This window comes from Chiloscyllium plagiosum, unplaced genomic scaffold (genome assembly GCF_037043375.1).
Source record: "Chiloscyllium plagiosum isolate Xiang-an unplaced genomic scaffold, Cpla_swu_hap1 HiC_scaffold_5, whole genome shotgun sequence".
Taxonomy (NCBI): domain Eukaryota; kingdom Metazoa; phylum Chordata; class Chondrichthyes; order Orectolobiformes; family Hemiscylliidae; genus Chiloscyllium; species Chiloscyllium plagiosum.
This window is the reverse complement of record NW_028270143.1, coordinates 38,060,074-38,086,065: the sequence shown is the minus strand read 5'-3', so window position 1 is coordinate 38,086,065 and position 25,992 is coordinate 38,060,074. Positions and strand designations below refer to the sequence as shown.

At 41.2% G+C, this 25,992-nt stretch overlaps 1 protein-coding gene across 3 annotated transcripts in view; it reads right to left on the bottom strand.

The window, feature by feature from the left end:
* dgkb (diacylglycerol kinase, beta) overlaps window positions 1–25,992 on the bottom strand; it is a 794,652-nt gene that overhangs the window by 655,796 nt on the left and 112,864 nt on the right. For all 3 annotated transcript variants that reach the window (XM_087987111.1, XM_087987112.1, XM_087987113.1), the window contains exon 3: window positions 7,120–7,196. In XM_087987111.1, coding sequence (XP_087843237.1) covers window positions 7,120–7,196 — 77 coding nt within the window. The remainder of the gene's footprint in view (window positions 1–7,119; window positions 7,197–25,992) is intronic.

The window sequence follows — 25,992 nt, the reverse complement described above, 5'->3', positions numbered from 1 at the left end:
CTGGTGGATTTTCAACTTGGCTCATTAATACATCAAATGACACCCATTATCAACGGATGGTTGTCATCCAGAGACGAGCAACTACCAACCAATCAAAGGATCAATGTGGGACCCCAGATCAAAATTGAGTGAAGGAAGGATGGGAATCATTGGGTCAAGGTCACAGGAGGCAGTGGGGAGTTGGGGAGGGGACCAACAGGGCTGGAAGTAAGAGTCTGAGGTGGCTTTCAGTATCCTCTCCAATGATGTCAGAGTCTCAATCAGGTACTGAGCCACCAGGGTTTGTTGGGCAACCTTTCAAGGATGTGGGAAAACTGTACACCCCCTCCCCTCTTTATACCAGATTCACCAGGCTACTGCACTGGGCTCAGGGATAATGGGTGTCAATTGGTGCATCTTAAGCCTAATTAATATCCCACCGGTAGGGGCTGGGAATGCCATATCAGACCCTTCCACCCTCTCATTTAATCTGAGAGGTTTTTGTATTATAAGGGGCTGCTATATGACAAAATAAAACAGTATATATCATCACAGAAAGTGATGCATCACCACATGACAGGAATACAATCTTGCTCTCTAACATCATTACGTTGTTACTGTAAAAACTGCATTTGTGAGTGACTAGCAACAGGCTTTGTTGAACTTAACCATATACAAGAAATGGCATCCTACAGACCCAAATTTCAGTTCTACGTCATCTAACATCACGAAGACACCATCTTTCACACATGATCAGAAATTACATTTCAAGTAGACAATTAAATATCCTTTACTATTTGGTAAGGTTCCCCACGGTAGGCTATTGCACAAAATACGGAGGCATGGGATTGAGGGTGATTTACCAGTTTGGATCAGAAATTGGCTAGCTTAAAGAAAACAGAGGGTGGTGGTTGATGGGAAATATTCATCCTGGAGTTCAGTTACTAGTGGGGTACCACAAGGATCTGTTTTAGGTCCACTGTTGTTTGTCATTTTAATAAATGACCTGGATGAGGGATTAGAAGGATGGGTTAAAAAATTCGCAGATGACACTAACGTCAATAGAGTTGTGGATAGTAACAAAGAATGTTGTAGGTTACAGAGGGACATAGATAAGCTGCAGAACGGGGCTGAGAGTTGGCAAATGGAGTTTAATGTGGAGAAGTGTGAGGTGATTCACTTTGGAAAGAGCCATAGGAATAAAGAGTACTGGGCTAATGGTAAGATTTTTGGTAGTGTAGCTGAGCAGAGAGATCTGTGTCCATGTACACAGATCCCTGAAAGTTGCCACACACGCTGATAAGGTTGTTAATAAGGCATATGGTTTGTTAACTTTTATTAGTAGAGGGATTGTGTTTCGAAACCATGAGGTCATGCTGCAGCTGTACAAAACTCTGGTGTGGACGCACTCGTGGTATTGCGCACAACTCTGGTCACTGTATTACAGGAAGGATGTGGAAGCTTTGGAAAGAATTCAGAGGAGATTTACTAGGAATTTGCCTGGTATGGAAAGGAGGTCTGAAGAAAGGCTGAGGGACTTGAGACTGTTTTCACTCGAGAGAAGAAGGTTGACAGGTGACTTAATTGAGACATATAAGACGATCGGGGGTTAGATAGGGTGGACAGTGAGAAATTATTTCCACAGGTGGCAATGGTTAGCCTGAGGGGATATAGCTTTAAATTGAAGGGTGATAGATATAGGACAGATGTCAGAGGTAATTTCTTTACTCCGAGAGTAGTACGGTGTGAAAAGCACTGCCTGCAACAGTAGTAGACTCGCCAACTTTAAGGGCATTTAAATGGTCATTAGATAGACAATAGGATGAAAATGGAATAGTGTAGGTTAGATGTGCTTTGGATTGATTTCACAGGTCGATGCAACATTGAAGGTCGAAGGGCCTCTCCTGCACTGTAGTGTTCAATGTACCAGGGAATTTATTAGTTTCCTGGTTACTGTTTGTTGTGTTGTTAAATAAAAAATAGTTTTTTCATCATTTCTGAGCAGATTTCACAGATTTCCCTCAGCAACACAATGACACCAAGAATATTCAAAGTAGCATCCAATAATATTATAGTTTAGACAGGGTGGATAGAGACAAGCTTTTTTCCCAGGGTGAAGGATTCAATAACGAGAGATCATGCTTTTAAGGTGAGAGGTGGAAAGTTTAAGGGGGATGCACTCGGCATGTACTTCACACAGAGGCTGGTGGACATTTGGAACGTGTTGTCAGCGGAGGGGATAGAGGCAGGCATGGTAGATTCATTTAAGATGCATCTGGACAGATGCATGAGTAGGTGGGGAGCAAAAGGATACAAATGCTTAGGAGTTGACTGACAGGTTTAGACAGTACGTTTGGATCAGCTCAGGCTTGAAGGGCTGAAGGGCCTGTTCCTGGGCTGTAAATTTTCTTTGTTCTTTGTTTAGTTACAAACTAACACATAATTTCTGTCATGATTAAAAATGGGTGAACCACCATGTTCCCCATCTCTCTCCCCCTGACCCCCCCCCAAGTAGGTTATATTAAGTCAAACCCATCTTCTCCATTCTATATATGATTCCTGATGGCTCTACAACTCAAATGTTACTTTGCAGACATTTTCAGTTACACTGTTTTGTTTTAGTTAAAGCCTGAGATTCATAGCCTGTATGTAATGAGGCAAAAAGAGGAAATAAGACAGAATGGGCTGGATTACATATTAATTTTGACTAAAACTTGACAGTAAATTGAGACTGGGAGGTAATGGAGACACAATTTTGGCATTTATTGAGAAGAATGATGGAACAGATGGAGGCAGAGAGTGAAAGATATTCATGTGATGTTTGGCTGCAGGGTAGGTGACATCATAAGGCCTGAGCAGCAATAGAATTTAGCCTTTCAATACCTCTGGACAGGCAACTGTGGTGTAGAGTGAGGAGGAGAAGCTGGTCAACTTTGCTTTGTGTTGAAGGGGAAGGGGAAGTTTTATCTAATATGGAGAAAAAGTAAAAGGAAGACTTAAACTAAGAAATATTGAACACTGAACCCATGACCTGGGGAGAACTTGCAAGTATTGACTTGATTTGTCACCACCGTCCAGTTCAGTGCAGTGTTGACTTGGGGCACCAACCTGACAGGCAAGCAGTACAAGACCTGCCTACTTTCTATCTGAGTATCAGGGTACTCTTGTTAAAGAAATTTTAAATGAGCAAAATATACCCACTTTCAGTTTGAACAAATCTGAGTAAGAAAATAACTTTGAGGGCATTCACTCTTCAAGTAGTGGACAGAAATCACACTTCAAATTTACTTCTCTGCACAAATACATTGGCAACCAGCCAATAAAATTCAAACAGGTTATCAGAACGGTGTGGGTATTAAAATGAGGAAATAGTGTACATGACTTGATTGCAGCCTGTTCTTAAAATGGTGCAGAATGGCTGTGATGTGTCATTGCCTTTTAGAAAATTATTGATTCTTAGTAACAACTACATTTTTTTAAAAAAAAGGTCAGAAGTGTGTCACAGTAAATTAACTGATGCATTATAAATCTCTCAAGTCAAAACTTAAAATTATTTAGCCTCCAGGATGTTACCAAATGGCTGGCAGATAGACAGACAGTCTTCAATTAGTTAATTCCAGTAGCAAATAGAGATAGACCACAAATCCCTTTTTATGACAGCTGAATCCAGAATATTCCTACTGTGACCAAAATAGCAAGCACAAATAACAACAGACTATTTAATTTTCTGGAGGTCAGGCCCTTAACGCTTCACTTGCCACAGTTGAGACTTCCCGAGAAGCATACTCATCTATTAAAGCCAAAAGAGAAAGTAATAACATTGCCTATCATCAGGAAATTTCAAAACTATGCATATTTACAAAAAAAAAATGTTCTGCTGTAAAAATTTCACATACATAGGACATCCCAAAGCATTTGCCAACATTAGTACAGTCACTAATGTAATGTCGTCAAAAACAGATGGCCATATACTAAAATGCTACTGGACTCGAAACTATCTAGTTAAATTATTATTAGGAATTTCTTCAATATTGCTCATCTGCAGGCATAATTAAAATAGATATCGAACAAAAACTTCACTTTCAAATCCCACACCAAAGACTTTAACAAAAGGATGTATACTGACATAAAACTTAACCTTAGTTCTTTATTCCAAGTTGTGTCTGCAGGGTGAAGGTCTGCATGCAGTGAATATGTTGGTCCCACCACCATCCCACACATCCCCTCAAAGATATGTCTCAGCCTACCCCTCAGAATAGCATCCCTTTTTTTAATGTGATCCTTGGATGTGTGCATCACTGGCTGGGCCACCAGTTAATACCCACCTCTAATTAACCTGGAGAAAATGGCAGTGAGCAGCTTTCTTGAACGGCAGCAGTCTTTGGGATCTAGGGACACCCATATGGTGTTAAGAGAATTCAAACAGTTTAACCCAATGACAGAGGAAGAACAATCATTATTCCAAATCAAGTTGCTGTCTGACTTGGATTGGAACTTGTAGGTGCTGCTGTTCCCATGTTCTTCTGCTGCTCTTGTCCTTTGAGGTGTTAGAGGTGATGAGATTGAAAGGTGTAGTGGAAGAGTTCTGAGAGTTACTGCAGTGTGTCTTGTAGATGGTGCACACTGCTAACCCTGTGTTTAATTTGTAAAGGGAATGAGTGTTAAAGGTTTTCGATGGAGTGACAGTCAAGTGATTTGCTACTTGTTTTGGATGGTGTTATGACTGAGTGTTGTTAGAGCTGCATGCATTCAGGCAGTTAAGAAAAGCCCATGGCAATCCTGACTTGTGCCTTGTAGATAGTGGACAGGCATTTGGGAGGTAGGGGAGGCGTTACTCATTGTAGACACTGTTTTTGTCCTTAATCAAGTGTGGTCGAGGTATGCCCCAGGAAGTTGATAGTGGTGAATTCAGTGATAGTAATGCCACTGAATTTCAAAGGGGGGAGGTCATTGCCTATGCAGCTTTATATGGTTGGACCTAAACCCTGAAACTTCTACAATGATGTCCCGACACTGAGATAATTGACCTCCAACAATAACCACCATTCTCCCTTATGCTGGATGTAACTTGAACTATTGGGAGCTTCTCTCTCCTCCCCCTCTCAAAACAAAATCCTACTGACTCTACTTTTGCTAGAGCTCCTTGATGCCACACTTGGTCAACTCTTCGGATGGTCAGTGTGGACCTGTTGGGCCTAATGGCCTGTCTCCACACTGTAGGGATTCTATGATTCTAAATGCTTCCTTGATGCTAATAGGAGTCACTCTTATCTCACCTCTGGAATTCCATCCTTTGCAGTGATAATTTTATTTTGCATTTACTGAACTAACTATTCTTCGGGTTTGTTGAGAGTGATTAGCAGTTAGGGATACTTTTATTAAGTGGATTTGTATTCAGTGAGAATTTCTAACTCAGAGAGCTGGTTTCTATTCAGTCAAGGGGAAAAAATGACTTAAGTCTCTAGTTCTTAGTTATCCAGCACAATCTTGTTATTCTCAATTTCAACTTGGTCATTAAAACAACGTAGTGCAAGAGAATGGGCTGATTGCATCTAGCAAGGCAAATCCATTTTCTTTAAAATCACAGTTTCTATCCTCAACTCACCATGGTGCCTAATACGGTGGGATGGTTCAAAGATGACAAAAAGTTAGTTAAGATTCTGGAATTCTTGCGACAAATTGGTTTCAAGCTAAGTACACAAACTGTTGTGAAACACACATTGTTGTAAAAGGAGTCAGATAGTTGCATAAAGAAATGAATTCCAAAGAATATGGGGAATGAACAAGGGTGTGGCATTTCAAAATCTTGGTAACTGGTAGAGAGAAATGTTTGTGCAGATCAAATGATCTGTTCCCATGATACAACATTCAAGAAAGGCAACCACCTTCAAATCTGCATGGCATACTTCATCGCCATTTTAAATCAAGTGAACTACTGTTTTGATTCCAATAATCATCATTTGATTATTTATTTTATCTTGTTTCATTGCTCTCTAAAATGGATTCATCAATTCAAATATCAGTGTATATTTGAAAGCTGCGAATTGGTAACATCAGATAGCGCTGAGATTTTTTAAAAAAATCCTTGTCAAAATGTTGCAAGTGTCGAGCTTTCTAAAGAGTGATGAACAACCTATTGCAAATTCATCACTTCCTTTTCTGAGCCGTTCTGCAGTATGATCTAAAATGACATCTTTGAAACAACATGAGCTATAATTATTCTGATCAATTTTAGTCTACCAAATTGAAATGCAACAAGATTCTGTCATTGTAGTGTTTGACATCTTGACTACAGCTACTTTTTAATTGAGGGATAATATGGGTATTGAATATTTACCATACTATTGACTGACAGACTGTGTGTAGACTGAAGATATATTTATAATGAAAAAGCACCGACATTCTCCATATGGTGCCTGAATCTACTTTTCTGAACAGACATTTCAGAAAAAAATCCATCAATAAGGCATGACAAGGACACCAACAAGCATAAATGTCAAAATCAATGATGCAGTCAAGATTCTGCTGAAAGAAGAGTCAATACAAAATGATTCCAATTAAGAGCGAGTATGATAAGTGACAGAGACATACAGATGTAATGTCGTCTTTACTTCAAATTGCAAAATTCATGTCAATAAATCTGAATTAACAATCCAGGAAAAAACGACCATGGAAATTGATGATTTGGTACAAAACCTAACTTGAACATTAATACCTTCTAGAGAAGTGAACCTGTCATACTAACTCAGTCTGGCCTATATGTTGCATTAGTTCCAGACAGAGTAGTTGACTGAATATCATCGAAAGCAGCCAAAAAGTTAATTAGTTTTATAAAATCAAACACAAAAAGATTTGCAATAATGGATGGAAAAATGATACGTTCCCTAAATTCTGAGACACTAAAGAAATTGAAATACGTGCGTTTATTTCCTTTCAGTGTTCTAATATTTATTCCTTGACTGAGAAATGAGAAGTCTTGAGTATAGTGCTGGAAAAGCACAGCAGGTCAGACAGCATCTGAGAAGTTGGAAAATCGATGTTTCGGGCATAAGCTCTTCTTCAAGAATGAGAAGACAGAACATGAGTCTATGATGTTTCTCTTAATATGGGCAACATTATATGAAATGTAATATAAAATACCTGCTCTGGATTATACTTCACAAGTGTACCAGCGCCGTGGAATTCTTCTAGAACATCTTTAAGTTTCTTTGTGGAGTCTAAAAGAAAAGATAAAATGGTTTTAGTTTTTCTAGTTTAGCATACAAAAGGCAGAATAGAATTTTCACAGAACAATAATTATGGGTTTTCTACAGATCAGAAGTTCTGGCATACTTGTCTAATTCTGAATCTCCGATGAAGAAACAAGTCAATTAGAAAAAGAGAACAACTCCAGGGTTCACAATCAAAACATAAACGGAGGATGGATAGGAAATGCAGAAATTCATGGAATCATAACAGAGATTTTTGTTTTGCATTATAATTTACAAAGAGGTTACCAAAAAAGTGTTGGGAAAAGAAGGCAATAGTGAGATCTGTATAGTATCACTGAGCTGAAGATGAATTAAAATATCCACTCAGAAGGTTTTCCTAAATTTGTATAAACAATATTAAAATGTTACCTATTTAGGAAACAGTATCTTGAAATAGTCCACAGATTACATACAAAAGCTATATTTATGACCATCTTAAAATGTAAGGTTGTGATTAGAAAGTATTTGTTGAACCTTGCTTCCGTTTATAATCTCTAGTTTTCCTTGGCTGGAGGCTACCTCATTTCTGTACATTGTTTGTGTTCAATTAGCTCTGTCATGGCCTTTAGAAATTAGACAGAAATGCCTGATATTGAGAATCAGTCACCTCAACTGGCTGCTGTTCTCATTTCCTAGAAGTATATTGCAACCTTTTCAGTGTAAACAAGTCAAATCTTTAGAATTCTTACAGTGTGGAAACAAGCCCTTTGGCCTAACAAGTCCACACCGACCCTCTGAAGAATAATGCATCCAGACCCATTCCCCTACCCTATATTTACTCCTGCCTAATGCACCTATCCTACACATCCCTGGACGTTATGGGCATGGCCAATTCACCTAAACTGCACATCTTTGGACCGTGGGATGAAACTGGAGTGCCTGGAGGAAACCCATGCAGACACGGGGAGAATGTGCAAACTCCACACAGGCAGTCACCCGAGGCTGGAATCAAACTCAAGTTCCTGTGCTGTGAGGCAGCAGTGCTAACCACTGAGCCACTGTGCCGCCTTAGTACTCCCTTCCTAATAGCATGTCTGTGTGACAAAGACTACACTGATTCAATTATCTCCAGACAGAGTTTTACAGATGGGCAATAAATGCTGGTCTTGCCATGAACCAAAGGAAAAACAGAAACATATTTCTCTTCAGGGGAAGATCCAAGTCATATCATCCTATGTGAGTGTAACAAAGATGAACCCTTCCCCATTGCTCATCTTGGCCTGTGGCTTTTGACATTGTTTGCCACATCATCCTACTCCAATGTCTCTCCACTGTGGTCCAGGTGGTTGGGACTGTTCTCACCTGATTTCATTCTTTGCTTTTCAATAGTAGCCAAAGAATCGCATGCAATGTCTTTTCTTTCTGCCCCTGTATCATTGGCATAACCCAACATTTTGACATGCAAATGCAGCACCCAGGAAACATCTGAAGTCAGTATTAGGTTTCACATGGAGGAGAAAGTGAGGGCTGCAGATGCTGGAGATGAGAGCTGAAAATGTGTTGCTGGAAAAGGAAGAAGGGCTTATGCCCGAAACGTCGATTCTCCTGTTCCTTGGATGCTGCCTGACCTGCTGCGCTTTTCCAGCAACACATTTTCAGCTTAGGCTTCATATGGACAATTACAGCATCCAGTTCTACCTCATGACCAGCTTTCTCAATTACTCCACCATTGCTGAATTATTAGACTGTTCATCGAAAATCAATGAGCATAAATGCCTTTTAAATAAGCATTGGGAATACTCAAGTTGTTTTTACTCCAGTCCTGTTTCAAACTTCATTCCCTAGGACCTGTTAAGGAGAAGTGTTATCAAAAGTATTAAGCTATTATACCATCAGCTGGATATAGCTGGAATATTTCAAATAAACACTTCAAAGAAAAATGAAACAGTCTGACAGTAGCTAAAATACTGCACTTGTGAAGAGAAATTGGATTTTATAAGGCAGAGTTTGCTGAGAAAAAGGTCACGTAAAACAGGTGCAAAAAAGCTGATGGGTTCTGAAATAATAAACAATAATAAAGAAAAATTGCCACCAGACAGAGAGAAAACAGAAATAACCCATTTCTTCTTGCTTTGTTTGAAACATCTCTCAAAGCTGAACCATCCATTTGAAGGCCCATTGGAAGATTTCACTGCTGCAACTCAAGAGTTCTTATGGGAAAATTCCAAATCAACTCAACTGTATTGGAGAGAATGACAGACTAATTCAATCCCAACAATAGCAGAACTGCCCCAGTAAGAAACTCCATAACCAGCAGATACCTCATGAAAAATGGCCTAAAGCTGGTAGCACACCGCTGAACAACACATAAATAACATTCTTTCCTAACTTGGGAAATGACAACATTTTCAGATCTGGTATGAAGCAGAGTTTACCTTTATTTGCATAAATCTAGAGAACGTTTGTTGCTTTTGCCATAATTGGAGCTGGATATATTTGTATATTTTAAGACTTACGTTTATAAGTTCACCGTCTTTGAGTGACAATTTGTGAACACAAATCATTCTTTACTTGTTCACTTAAGGAACCTGGCTGTCTGAATCTTTCACCAAGCGACTGACAGTGAAGTATACATTTTTTGAATTCGTAATAATGACCCCCTATAAAATCAAACTCCATTGTAATTAATCCAGCAATGGTGTGAAGAGAGGTGTCAGTTCATCACTCCTGATTCAGTCATAACACTACTGATACTAGCCCCTTCTCTGGCGAATATACTGAGATTAAATCTCCTGTTCGCAACCTTGTTAGCAACTTGGAGTTCAAGTTGAACTTACTACCTTACACTCATGCCATCACTAAGATTACCTGTTTTCACTTCACTGACCCAAATTCATCTCCATCCCAGCTGATCTGCTTCTGAAGCTTTTGTCATATCTGGACTCAACTATTCTATAACAGTCTGGGCAGGTTTCCCATATAGTATCCTGCGCAGAATTGAGGTAATTTAAAAATCTCTGCTGCCTGTGTCTTACCTTGATGCAAATCCATTTTTTCCTATCACGTCTATGCTCACTGACCTACATTAGCTCCTACCGAAGCAACATCATGATTTCAAACTTCTCCTCATTTTTGTAAAGACTTTCACTGTCTCACCTTTGTTAACTAAGAATCTCCTTGTTCTAAGATATGAGTACTGCTATAACCCTTGTGTCTGTGCTGTATAAGGCAATTGTTCAAAAAATATTAAATGTTGAAGACTCCAGTAAGGTCCACCCAATATGATGATGTCAATTGGACTTGAGTGGAGGAAGGAAGAACATCATAAATTCGCAAAGACATTTAGCAACTTTGTAGCAATGTTCAATTTATTAATGAGGTGTCAACCTGGTGAAACTACAGCCTAGGAGTAAGTGTATGCAAATAGTGCAAACAACTTCCAATTGTGAATGGTGAAGGACAACTAAACAACTAATAGGAGGTGGGGGAGGTTTGTTCACAAATATCCCCATCTTCAAAGGCAGGGAAACCCAACCTATCAGTGCAAAACCAAGGATAAAATTATTTACATTCATCTTCAGTCAGAAGTACTGAATGGATGATCAAGGAGAAAGTGAGGTCTGCAGATGCTGGAGATCAAAGTTGAAACTTTATTGCTGGAACAGCACAGCAGGTCAGGCAGCATCCAGGGATCAGGAGATTCGACGTTTCGGGCACAGGCCTTTCTTCAGGAATTTCCTGAAGAAGGGCCTGTGCCCGAAACGTCGAATCTCCTGTTCCCTGGATGCTGCCTGACCTGCTGTGCTGTTCCAGCAATAAAGTTTCAACCCTGAATGGATGATCAACCTATTTCCGAGCTACCTAACATTAGCTGATCTTCAAACAAAGCAATTCATTCCACATGACATTAAAAAAAATGGCTAAGGCACTGTATACTGAATATGTTATGAGCCCTGACTGTATTTCAAAATAGTACTGAAGACTTGCATTCTAGAACCAGTTGCACCTCCAATCAATATAACTACAACACTCCCATCTATCCAATAATGTGTAAAATTTGCACACACAACAATACTGGCCAAAAGTGGGATAAATTGAATCCAGTCAATTACTGCTCTCTCAGCCTACTCTCAATTATCAGTAAAGTGATAGAAGAGGTTCCGCCAAGGTGATTTGGCTTCTGACTTTGTAACAACCTTCATCTAAATATGGAAAAAGAGGGTTGCACCCCAAAGGTAAGGCAAGAGGGACTGTTCTGAACACTGAGGTGACATTTGTACTACAAGTATGACATCAAGAAGCACACATAAAACTAATATCAATCGGAATTGGGGGAAGTTGGCTGTGATTTGAAGTAAATTATCTCACTCATGGGACATCACTGCCTGGAGAAACAAGTGGACATCAGGCATTCATGAGTAAAATGAAAAATCCCAGAACAAGGTGAAAGCTGTAAATTAGCAGCACATCACTGGGTCCAGCTTAACACAGCTGTCACAGCCTATCTGATGATGTTTTAAGAACTTGTGGGTGAAACACAAAGCATGTTAGGATCTCAAACAGAACCTAAGCTGTTACCCTCAAGTCTCCTTAAAGACTTCTGAGCAAGATTTAACTTATAAATGTAACATTATATTGAGCTGCTATCATGCAATAAACTCCTTCTTGCTTAAACACAAAAGCCTTTTTTCATTAGCACTTTTCCAATATCACTGTAAACCAAGTTGGCCCTTAGTCCTAGTCAAGGAAAAAGGATGGTGGCAGAAAATTATCCAACCACAACTTGGTGGTGGTTGGGATCAGGCAGTATCCAAGGAGCAGGAGAATCGACGTTTTGGGCATGAGCCCTCCTGAAGAAGGGCTCATGCCCGAAACGTCGATTCTCCTGCTCCTTGGATGCTGCCTGACCTGCTGCGCTTTTCCAGCAACACATTTTCAGCTCTGATCTCCAGCATCTGCAGTCCTCACTTTCTCCTAGGTGGTTGGGATCACAATGTCACAACATTGAACATCCTCAAATTTAATATCTCCACCAATGGCGGCCACACTTTCAATTATCCAAGCTCTAGAATACTTGCCACTCACTTTGGCTCTCTAACTCATTTCCTCTTTTATGGTCCTTAAAGCGCAATCTCTTCACCCAAGCCAAGTAATATCTACGAGCATCCACTCCTTCCACCACTGATGCTCATTAGCAGAAGTGTGTACTATCTACACAATGCACTGCAAAAATTCATCAAAGCTCCTCAGACTGTACCTGCCAAACCCACAACCACTTCCATCCAGAAGAACAAGGGCAGCAGATATATGGGAACACCACCACATTAAAGTTCCCCTACCATTTCTTCACTGTCGCTGGGTCAAAGTTCTGGAATTCCCTCCCTAATGGCATTGTGGGTCAACCCAAGCAGATGGACTGCAGCAGTTCAAGAAGAGAGCTCACCACCAGCTTCTCAAGTGCAACTAGAGATGGGCAATAAATGATGGCCAACCAGCAATGACCACATCCCACAAAATGCATAAATTAAAAACACATATCAAATGAGATTCTGAAGGGAAAATGTCAAGAGCTGGGCAGGAATTTAAAAAGGAGATTCTCGAGAGTAGCAATATCTGGATTACTCCCAGTACTACGAGCTAGTCATGATAGAGCAGATGAATGTATGGCTGAGGAGCTGGTGCACGGGAGAAGGAATCACATTTTTAAATCATTGGAAACTATTCTGGGGTCGAAGTGACCTGTACAAGGAGGACGGATTGCACCTGAATTGGAAGGGGACAAACATACTGGCAGAGAGATTTGCTAGACCTGCTTGGAAGGATTTAAACTAGTAAGGTGCTCTGGGAGGAGTGGGGGGACCTAGGGAGATAGTGAGGAAAGAGATCAATCTGAGACTGGTAGATTTGAGAAAAGAAGCGAGTTAAACAGACAGGGCAGGCAGGGACAAAGCAAAGAACAAGGTAGGACTGATAAATTAAACTGCATTTATTTGAATGAAAGAGGCCAAACAGGGAAAGCACATGAACTCCGGGCACGGTTAGGAACATGGGCATAGGATATCATAGCAGTTACTGAAACGTGACACAGGGATGGACAGGTCTGGCTGCTTAATGATCCAGGATTCAAATGCTACAGGAAGGATAGAAAGGGAGGCAAGAGAGGAGGGGGAGTGGCATTTTTGAAATGTGAGAATACAGCTGTACTGAGGGAGGATATTCCCGGAAATGCATCCAGAGAAGTTATTTGGAACTGAGAAATAAGAAAAGGATGATCACCTTGTATTATATTGTATTATAGACTCCTTAATAGTCAGAGAGAAATTAAGAAACAAATTTGTAAGGAGATTTCAGTTATATGTAAGAATACTAGGCTGGTTATGATAGGTGATGTTAACTTACCAAACATAGACTGGGACTGCCATCGTGTTAAGGGTTTAGATGGAGAGGAATTTGTTAAGTGTGTACAAGACAATTTTTTGATTCAGTATGTGGATGTAGCTACTGAAGAAGGTGCAAAACCTGACCTACTCTTGGGAAATAAGGCAGGGTAGGTGACTGAGGTGTCAGTGGGGGAGCACTTTGAGGCAGTGACCATAATTCTATTAGTTTTAGAACAGCGATGGAAAAGGATAGACCAGATCTAAAAGTTAAAGTTCTAAATTGGAGAAAGGCCAATTTTTATGCTATTAGGCCAGAACTTTCAAAAGCTGACTGGGGGCAAGTGTAAAGGGACGGCTGATAAATGGGAAGCCTTCAGAAATGACATAACGAGAGTCCAGAGAAAGTATATTCCTGTCAGGGTGAAAGGAGAGGCTGGTAGGTATAGGGAATGCTGGATGACTAAAGAAATTGAAAGTTTGGTTAAGAAAAAGAAGAAAGCATATGTCAGGTACAGACAGGATACATCAAGTGAATCCTTAGAGGAGTCTAAAGGCAGTAGGAGTATACGTAAGAGGGAAATCAGGAGGTCAAAAAGGGGACATGAGATAGTTTTGGCAAATAGAGTTAAGGAGAATCCAAAGGGTATTTACAAATACATTCAGGACAAAAGGGTAACTAGGGAGAGTATAGGCTGCCTTTGTGTGGAACTGCAGGAGATACTAAACAAGTATTTTGCATCGGCGTTTACTGTGGAAAAGGGCATGGAAGGTTAGAATGTAGGGAAATAGATGGTGACATCTTGAAAAATGTCCAAATGATATTTGGATGTGTTGATATGCATGAAAGTGGATAAATCCCCAAGAACTGGTCAGGTGTAGCCTAGAATTTTGTGGGAAGAGAGGAAAGTGATTGCTGGGCCTCTTGCTGAGATAAGAGCTGAAAAATGTATTGCTGGAAAAGTGCAGCAGGTCAGGCAGTATCCAAGGAGCAGGAGAATCGACGTTTCGGCCATAAGCCTTATACCCGAAACGTCGATTCTCCTGATCCTTGAATGCTGCCTGACCTGCTGCGCTTTTCCAGCAACACATTTTTCAGCTCTGATCTCCAGCATCTGCAATCCTCACTTTCTCCTCTTGCTGAGATATTTGTATCATCGATAGTCACAGATGAAGTGCCGCAAGACTGGAGATTGGCTAACGTGGTGCCACTGTTTAAGAAAGATGGTAAGGACAAGCCAGGGCACTATAGACTGGTGAGCCTGATGTCGGTGGTGGGCAAGTTGTTGGAGGGAATCCTGAGGGACAGGATGTACATATATTTGGAAGGGCAAGGACTGATTAGGGATAGTCAACATGTGCATGCTTTGTGCATGGGAAATCATGTCTCAGAAACTTGATTGAGTTTTTTGAAGAAGTAACAAAGAGGATTGATGAGGGCAGAGCGGTGGAAATGATCTTTATGGACTACAGTAAGGCATTCGACAAGGTTCTCAATGGGATACTGGTTAGCATGGTTAGATCTCATGGAATACAGGGAGAACGAGCCATATGGATACAGAACTGGCTCAAAGGTATAAGACAGAGGAGGGTGGTGGAGGGTTGTTTTTCAGACTGGAGGCCTATGACCAGTGGAGTGCCACAAGGATCAATGCTGGGTCCAGTACTTTTCATCATTTATATAATGAATTGGATGTGAGCATAAGAGGTCCAGTTCGTAAGTTTGCTGATGACACCAAAATTGGAGGTGTAGTGGACAACGAAGAATGTTACCTCAAATTTCAACAGGATCTTGATCAGATGGGCCAATGGGCTGAGGAGTGGCAGATGGAGTTTAATTTAGATAAATGCGAAGTGCTGCACTTTGGGAAAGCAAATCTTAGCAGAACTTATACACTTAATGGTAAGGTTTGAGGGAGTGCTGCTGAACAAAGAGACCTTGGAGTAAAGGTTCATAGCTCCTTGAAAGTGGAATCACACATGGATAGAATAGTGAAGAAGGTGTTTGGTATGCTTTCCTTTATTGGTCAGAGTATTGAGTACAGGACTTGGGAGGTCATGTTGCGGCTGTACAGGACATTGGTTAGGCCACTTTGGGAATACTGCGTGCAATTCTGGTCCCCTTTCTGTCAGAAGGATGTTGTCAAACTTGAAAGGGTTCAGAAAAAATTTACAAGGATGTTGCCAGGGTTGAAGGATTTGAGCTATAGGAAGAAGTTGAATAGGCTTGGGCTGTTTTCCCTGGAGCAATGGGGGGCTGAGGGGTGACCATGTTGAGGTTTGTAAAATCATGAGGGACATGAATAGGAGAAATAGACAAGGTCTTTTCCCTGGGATGGGGGAGTCTAGAACTAGAAGGCATAGGTTTAGTATTAGAGGGGAAAGACATAAAAGACACCTAAGGGGCAACTTCTTCATGAAAAGAGTGGCGCGTGTGTGGAATAGGCTGCCAGAGGAAGTGGTGAAGGTCAGTACAATTGCAACATTTAAAAGTTTTCTGGATGGGTATAGGAATAGGAAGGTTTTGGAGAGATATGGGCCAGGTGGTGAACAGGTGGGACGAGATTGGGTTGGGATATCTGGTCGGCATGGACGGGTTGGACCGAAGAGTCTGTTTCCATGCTGTACATCTCTATGTCTCTATGTGGTTCAGTGTTGTACCTTTATTTAAAATGCTGTTGTCATGTGCCTTGGGACATTTCTTTATGAAAAAGGCACTATATAAAGTTAACTTTTATAAATGTCAACCATTGTTGTTATGAGACATCAATGGTGCAATAGTTTTTGATACAAAAGTCAGAGGCTGGCCATATAGTTAAAGGGTTATCTAGCTAATGGCTTTCCTTCTCCACTTGCCTTCCTTCCTTTGAATCCAGATAATGGTGTGCAGGGTTCTCTCAATCTTTTTCATAATCACCATCATTAAATCGCAGGAAATAGCAAGCATTTCTGTGTCGCAAGGAGGCTCCTGCTGGACTATATTTAAGATGTCTAGCAGATTTACCCAGGCAACTAAAATACATTGAAGTGGCCTTGGTCAGCTCAATTAAAATTCTCATAGCACAGTGTGCCACAATATTTTTTGCCCTTCCACTCTGGGTTCTGAAACCATGTCCTGAGAGAATACCCCGAACAAAATGGGACACTGAAACCTTGACAGCTTACCAAAAGTATAAAGTGAGGCTAAGTAATGATTTAAGAGATAAGCTAATGTGTAATGGAAATGCATACAATGCGCGACATTTAAATAAGCATGTATGCACATGGAAATTCAGTCATCAGTACATTGCTGAACGGCTGAAATCCATCTCTTCGTCATTCCTATTTAAGGAAAAAGGGGGGAAATCTGGAAAATTTCAAAAAAATGCCATCATGATGGCATGATGGTCAATTTAGGTTCACAATAAGTTGTGCCTCAAGGCTTCCAGGCAGCTCTTATTGCTATCCTGCAGGACTACATGAAACAATAAAGCTTTCCTTAATTTGAATTACTGAAACAAACAAGTTTACTCAGTTATTTTCTTTTTCAAAAACCATTAAATCCAGAAGCCAATGTTGTAGGGGATGGGTGTAAAGAGGAATCTTGGATCTAATCATAAATTGGAAGGAATTATTCATCATCATTTATCAAAATATTTACAATTTTTTTCATGATGAGATTCAGTTCTTCCATTATAAATAACTTTGTCATAAATGAATGCTCTGGATTTAATGTGTCATAGCATTAAATTCAGCCTATATTTTTATTAAAATGTGATATTTATGTAATTAAGGTGCACAATGAATGGTGACAAAATGAATAAAACACAACAGGAGCTGAATTGGATTGCCCCCAATTATGTGCTGCCAGCCCAAATTAATGATTTCGAGATCCAACAGGTGCTAACCACACTTCACATTTGCTGCACAAAATCAACAAGTGTGCTAACATTTTAATTTCTAAGCATTGTATAAAGAGAGAGAGACAGAGAGAGAGAGAGAGAGAGAGAGAGAGAGAGAGAACGTCAAATTGAAGGGACATTAGGTCAGTAACTGATACAGAAGGTCATGCACAAAGTGAACTGTTGTTAGGAATGATTTCAGATGGGAAGGCCTAGTCTCAAACGTTTTTGGTTGGTACACAGTCTTGGTGAAGAGTCAAGATGTCCTGTCTCGATGGATGGTGGAGAGTTCTCCATCCAAGCCAAAAAGCAGTGATAACAGATTTTTCAATGTCCGGACATTCCCGGAAATATACCCAGGGAAGTTATTTGGATGGAACTGAGAAATAAGAAAGGGATGTTCGCCTTATTGGGATTGTATTATAGACCCCCAAACAGCAGGAAATTGAGAAACAAATTTGTAAGGTGATTTCAGTTATCTGTAAGAATAATAGTGTGGTCACTGGAGGGGATTTAACTTTCCAAACATAGACTGGGACTGCCATCATGTTAAGGGTTTAGATGGAGAGGAATTTGTTAATTGTGTACAAGAAAATTTTCTGATTCAGTATGTGGATGTACCTACTAGGGAAGGTGTGAAACTTGACCTACTCTTGGGAAATGAGGCAGGGCAGGTGACTGAGATGTCAATGGGGGAGCACTTTGTGGCAGCGACCATAATTCTATTAGTTTCAAAATAATGATGGAAAAGGATAGACATAATCTAAAAGTTGAAGTTCTAAATTGGAGGAAGGTTAATTTTGACAATATTAGGCACGAACTTTCAAAACCTGATAGGGGTCAAATATTTGCAGGTAAAGGGGCGGTTAGAAAATGGGAAGCCTTCAGAAATAAGTTAACGAGAGTCCAGCGACACTATTAGGGTGAAAGGAAAGACTGGTAGGTGTAGGGAATGCTGGACGACTAGAGAAATTTAGGGTTTGGTTCAGAAAAAGAAGGAAGCATATGTCAGGTATAGACAGGAGAGATCAAGTGAATCCTTAGAAGAGTATAAAGGCAGGAGGAGTATACTTAAGAGGGAAATCAGGAGGGCAAAAAGGAGACATGAGATAGCTTGAGCAAATAGGGTTAAGGAGAATGCAAAGGGTTTTTACAAATACATTAAGGACAAAATGGTAACTAGGGAGACATTAGGGGCCCTCAAAGATCAGCAAGGCTGCCTTTGTATGAAGCCGCAGGAAATGTGGGTGATGTGGGAAATGTTGGAGATACTAAAAGAATATTTTGCATCAGTGTTTACTGTGGAGAAGGACATGACAGATATAAAATGTAGGGAAATAAATGGTGACATCTTGGAAAATGTCCATGTTACAGAGGAGGAAGTGCTGGGTGTCTTGAAATGCATAAAGGTGGATAAATCCCAGGGACCTGATCAGGTGTACCCTAGAACTCTGTGGGAAGCTAGAGAAGTGATTGCTGGGCCTCTTGCTGAGATCTTTGTATCATCAATAGTCACAGGTGAGGTGCCGGAAGGCTGGAGGTTGGCAAATGTGGTGCCACTGTTTAAGAAGGGTGGTAAAGACACGTCAGGGAACTATAGACCAGTGAGCCTAACATCAGAGGTGTGCAAGTTGTTGGAGGGAACGCTGAGAGACAGAATTTACACATATTTGGAAAGGCAAGCACAGCTTAGAGATAGTCAACATGACTTTGTGCATGGGAAATTATGTCTCACAAACTTGATTGAGTTTGTTGAAAACAAAGAGGATTGATGAGGATAGAGTGGTGTACGTGATCTTTATGAACTTCAGTAAGGCATTCAACAAAGTTCCTAAAGGGAGACTGATTAGCATGGTTAGATCTCATGGAACATAGGGAGTACTAGCCATTTGGATACAGAACTGGCTCGAAGGTAGAAGACAGAGGGTGGTAATGGAGGGTTATTCTTCAGACTGGAGGCCATAAGGATCGGTGCAGGGTTCACTGCTTTTCATCATTTATATAAATGATTTGGATATGGACATAGGAGATATAGTTAGTAAGTTTGCAGATGACACCAAAATTGGAGATGTAGTGGACAGCGAAGAAGGTTACCTCAGATTTCAACAGGATCTTGACCAGATGGGCCAATGGGCTGAGGAGTGACAGATGGACATTAATTTAGATAAATGCAAGGTGCTTCATTTTGGGAAAGCAAATCTTAGCAGGACTTATACACTTAATGGTAAGGTCCTAGGGAGTGTTGCTGAACAAAGAGACCTTGGAGTGCAGGTTCACAGCTCCTTGGAAGTAGAGTTGCAGGTAGATAGGATAGTGAAGAAGGCGTTTGGTAAGCTTTCCATTATTAGTCAGAGCATTGAGTATAGGAGTAGGGAAGTCATGTTGCGGCTGTACAGGACATTGGTTAGAACAGTTTTTGCATCCGATTCTGGTCTCGTTCCTATCAGAAGGATGTTGTGAAACTTGAAAGGGTTCAGAAAAGCTTTACAAGGATGTTGCCAGGGTTGGAGGATTTGAACTATCGGGAGAAGCTGAATAGGCTGGGGCTTTTTTCCTGCAGGATCAAAGGCTGAGAGGTGTCCTCAGAGGTTTATAAAATCTTGAGAGGCATGGATAGGATATGATGTGGAGATGCTGGTGTTGGACTGGGGTGTACACTGTTTAAAAATTACACAACATCTGGTTATGGTCCAACAGGTTTAATTGGAAGCACTAGCTTTCGGAGCTCCTTCATCAGGTGAGTAGGATAAATAGGTAAAGTCTTTCCCCTGGTTTGGGGGAATCCAGGACTAGAGGCCATAGGTTTCGGGTGAGAGGGGAAAGATATAAAAGGGACCTAAGGGGCAACGTCTTCATGCAGAGGGTGGTGTGTGTATGGAATGAGCTGCCAGAGGAAGTAGTGGAGGCTAGTACAATTGGAACATTTAAAAGGCATCTTGATGAGTATATGGATAGGAAGGGATTAGAGGGATATGGGTCAAGTACTGGCAAATGGACTAGATTAGGTTGGGGTATCTGGTCGGCATGGATGAGTTGGACCAAAAGATCTGTTTCCGGACTCTAGGACTCAAATTCCAAAGATCCCGACAGTGCAGGAAGATATTCATACAAGTGATCAAGGTCACCTGAATGCATCTTAAAATGCCGTATCCCAACCAACTGTGTCAACCCCTGGTCAATTCATTGCACAGCCATCAGTGAGCCACTTACACTTTCCCTTTAAACATGACTCACACCTAACATTTATTTCTTATCATTTCACACGCTTAATCCATTTGCAAGCACACACCCACATTTCACAATTTATGCACACGGTGTCAGCTTTTCAGCTGCCACAGTTCCTTCAGCCAACCAAACATATTTCATAAACTCACAAACCTGTGTCTTGCAGGACAAGGCAGCACAAATGGAAAAAGGAGCAGAAGCCAAATTGCAGGGGACAGCCACATTTGTACATCCTCAGCCCTATTCCCTTGCAGGGACAACAATTGTAGAGGCCTCAAATTGTCAGACCTTGGCTGATGAATTGCACTCAACTCTGGATGCCACACTCATGAAAACATGTGAAGGCATTGGTGAAGCTGCACAACATGGCTCCTGGGAGGGACCTTCTGTTCGCAAGGTAGATTGGAGAAGTTAGCACACCTTAGATTTTTTTTCGAGAAGGCTTCAAGGTGATTTGATAGAAATATTCAAAATCATTAGGAATCTTGACAGAGAAGGATAATTATTCGCACAAAAATAAAGACAAATGCAGAGAAATATTGGTCCCACACAATCTATTGCTGAAGTGTTCATGTTCACAGACACTATCTATCTGTTCTATAAAACAAACAACTCAAGTCCAATTTATGGAGGAAATAGTCAGGACAGTTCAGTTCAGTCAGTTACACAGACTGGGGGACATGGACTTTTAATCTAATACACTCTCACGCACACACAGACCCGCTCACAGACTTATACCCCTTCTCTCTCTCACACACACACTCACAGACTTATACCCCTTCTCTCTCTCACACACACACGCTCACAGACTTATACCCCTTCTCTCTCTCACACACACACGCTCACAGACTTATACCCCTTCTCTCTCACACACACATCCGCTCACAGACTTATACCCCTTCTCTCTCTCACACACAGACCCGCTCACAGACTTATACCCCTTCTCTCTCTCACACACACACGCTCACAGACTTATACCCCTTCTCTCTCTCACACACACACGCTCACAGACTTATACCCCTTCTCTCTCACACACACATCCGCTCACAGACTTATACCCCTTCTCTCACACACACACTCACAGACTTATACCCCTTCTCTCTCTCACACACACACACCCGCTCACAGACTTATACCCCTTCTCCCTCTCACACACACACACCCGCTCACAGACTTATACCCCTTCTCCCTCTCACACACACACACCCGCTCACAGACTTATACCCCTTCTCTCTCTCACACACACACACACACACACACACACACACACATACATCCATAACCCCACACACACACACACACACACACACACACACACACACACACACACACACACACACACGCATCCATAACCCCCCCCACACCACACACACACACACACACACACACACACACACACACACACACACACACACACACACACACACACACGCATCCATAACCCCCCCCACACACCAACACGCGCACACACACACAAAAGTTTGCGGGGTGAATTTGTACAATTAATGTCAGTCTTCATCAGAAAGCAGAGGCCCAAACTCTGTCTTGGTCCAACCATCTTCAGCTACTTAATGACCTTCCCTCCATCACAAAATCAGAAGTGGGGTTGTGTGCTGATGAGTGCACAACGGTCAGCATTATTCACAACTCCCCAGATACCAAAGATGTCAATGCCCTAATGTATCAAGATGTACATTTTGTCCAGGTTGGGCTGGCAAGTGACAAATAACATTCATACCACACGAGTACCTGGCAATGACCATCACTAACAGAGAATCTACCCATCGCATTAGCATTACCATCACTGAATCCACCACTTTTGATGCCTTAGGAGGTTACCATTGACCAGAAACTGAACTGAACTACCCCTATAAATATGTAGTTACAAGAACAAATACAGAGCATAGGAATCCTCTTGCAATTAAGTCAAATCCTGAATTCCAAAAGCCTCTCTATTATCTACAAAGAAATGTCATTGAGTACTCCCCATTTACCTGGACAAGTGCAGATCTAACGAAATTCAAGACACTTGATACCCATCCAGGACAAAGGAGCCTGACTGATTGGCACAACATCCATAAACGCTCACTCCCTCCACAACTGACACAAAGGATTAGGAGCATGTACCAACTAGAAGATGCTCTGTAGAATTTCACCAAGGCTCCATACACAGTATCTTCCAAATGCATGACCACTTCCATCTAGAAAGACAAGGCAGAAGACACATGGGAACATCACCACATTCCCCACCAAAGTTAAGAGAATGTATAAATGCATTAAATAGTAAGTTAAAAATCAAACAACACCAGGTTACAGTCCAACAGGTTTATTTGGAAGCATGAGCCTTTGGAGAGCTGCTCCTTCATCAGGTGGTTGTGGAATATAAAGATCGCAAGATACAGAATTTATAGCAAAAGTTTACAGTGTGATGTAACTGAAATTATATATTGAAAAATACCTGGATTATTTCTGAAGTCTCTCATCTTTCAGAATAAGCATGTTGGTTTCAGTTCTTTCATATGTAAATTCCAGAACTTTTTTTAAAGTTATATTGTCAAGTGAACTTTAACAGTTGGTGTCATGTCAGGCCAGATAGTGTATTTAAGGTGTGAGGTGCCCTGTGTGAGACTGTTTGTGCCACAATGTTCAGACTGATTCTAATCTAAAAGATGGATTTACAGAATCTTACATGGATTCATGCAGTTTTTGAGCAAAATAAAATGTAATTCTACAAGTACAAATTCACCCCACAAACTTGCGCGTGTGTGTGGCGGGATGGTGGTGGTTATGAGTGTGTGAGAGAGTGTGAATGTAAAGGGGTATAAGTGTGTGTGTGTGTATGACAGAGGTTTTGGGTGAGTAGGAATGTGTGTGTATCCGTAGGAGTGTATGTGTGTGTGTCTGTGTGCGCGCATGCCTGTGTGTGTGTGCATCTGTGTGTCTGTGTCTGTGTGTAGTGCAGTGGCTACCCATGGGGATAGCCTCAACCAGGCCCTTGTCACACTTCAGATGACCCCACTGCACTACACACACACACATATACAAGTTTGTGGGGAGAATTTGGACTTGCAGAACTACATTTTATTTTGCTCAAAAACTGCATGAATCCATGTAAGATTCTGTAAATCAGTTTTTTAGATTAGAATCAGTCTGACCATTGTGGCACCGACAGTCTCACACAGGACACCTCACACCTCAAATTCATTATCTGGGCCAACATCACACCAATTGTTAAAGTTCACTTGAAAGAGCTGCAAGTAATGCCTATTGACATTGCCCCCATCAAACACAAGTACTCCAACTTTAGGAAATGGGCACATGTCAGAATCTCTCCATCCCGGAGAGTCCCTGCATTCATTCCTGATGAAAGGCTGTTACCCGAAATGTCGATTTTCCTGCTCCTAGGATGCTGCCTGACCTGCTGTGCTTTGCAAGCACCACTCTAATCTATACTCTGATCTCCAGCATCTGCAGTCCTCACTTTTGCCTAGAAGCCCTAAAACGTCAGCTACATATCAGCAAAATGAACTAATGAACAGCATTATCAAAACAACTCATTGCTCCTGACCAAGAGAGTACCTAAATTCATTGGGGCTGTCCATTTAATATTAAAGGGAATTAGGCAATATTGGATACAGTTGAAAAATAAAGTTGAACGAGAAGTTTAACCAGGATTGAGTGAATGCTGAAGCTGTCTCACTGGGCTACAGAACCTACTCCTGTTTTTGCATCTTACATCCTGGAGTTGCTATGTTCCACAGAACTGTAATCTCTACATTGTCTACCAGAAGTTCTTCTCTGAACTAAATAGAGCACTCAGCAATAGCAAAAAAAAACTCAAAATTACAAAAGAAAATTGTGTTTTATTTCCCAAGACACTTTCACAGGATGTTAGCATCACTGTTAAGGCCATCCCTAATTTTCCAAGGTGATCTCCCCTATTAAACCACTGTGGTCCTATCTCATTCCGGTATTTATGGTGCCTTTATGCTTCTAGATGATAGGGATCATGGTTTTGGAAGATGGAATTGAAGAAGCCTTCGGTTTAATTGCAATGCATCTTGCAAATGGTGCATGTGGCTGTGTGTCAGTGGTGAAGGGACTGATTGGTCAAGGTAGTTGGTATCATACCAGTCAAGCAAGCTACTTTGTCCTGATTATATCAAGCTTCTCGAGTGTTGTTGGAGCTGCACTTATCCAGGCAAGTGGGAAGTATTCCACCACTCTCCTGACATTCACCTTGAAGATAGTCAGCATATTTTGGGAATTAGGCAATAGGTTGCTCACTTTAGAATTCCCTGACTCGTTCTTGTAGTCACAGTATTTTTAATCACTGGTCTAGTTAACTTCTGCTTTATAGTTACCCCAAGATGTTAACACTGGGGTATTGGAACATAGAACATTTCACTGCAGTACAGGCCCTTTAGCCCTCGATGTTGTGCCGACCTGTGAAGCCAATCTGAAACCACTCTAAACCAACACTATTCCATTCTCGTCCATATACCGACCCAAAGACCATTTAAATGTCCTTAAAGTTGGCTGGTCTACTACTGTTGCAGGCAGTGCATTCCACACCCCTACTATTCTGAGTAAAGAAACTACCTTTGACATCAGTCCTATATCTATCATCCCTCAATTTAAAGCTTTGTCGCCTTGTGCTAGCCATCACCATCAGAGGAAAAAGGTTCTCACTGTCCACCCTATCTAATCCTCTGATTACCTGTCTCAATGAAGTCACCTCTCAACCTCTTTTCTCCAATGAAAACAGCCTCAAGTCCTTCAGCCTTTCCTCGTAAGACCGTCCCTCCATACCAGGCAACATCTTAGTAAATCTCTGAACCTATTCAAAAGCTTCCACATCCTTCCTTTAATATAGTGACCAGAGTTGTACACAATACTCCGGGTGCAGCCGCACCAGAGCTTTGTACAGCTGCAGCATGACCTCATGGTTCCAAAATTCAATTCCTCTACCAATAAAAGTTAACACACCGTTTGCCTTCTTAACAACCCTATCAACCTGGGTGGCAACTTTCAGGGATTTATGTACATGGATATCGAGATCCCTCTGCTCATTTTCACTACCTATCCCTTTCCATCGCTAAAGTAAACATAACCGAATTGTGGTCACTATTTCCAAAGTGCTCACCTACCTTCAAATCTAACATCTGGCCAGGATCATTACCCAGTACCAAATCTAAGGTGGCCTCGCCCCTTATAGGCCTGTCTACATACTGTGTCAGGAAACCCTCCTACACACATTGTTCAAAAACTGACCTATCTAGAGTACTTGAACTTTAGTATTCCCAGTCAATATTTGGAAAGTTAAAGTCCTCCATACCA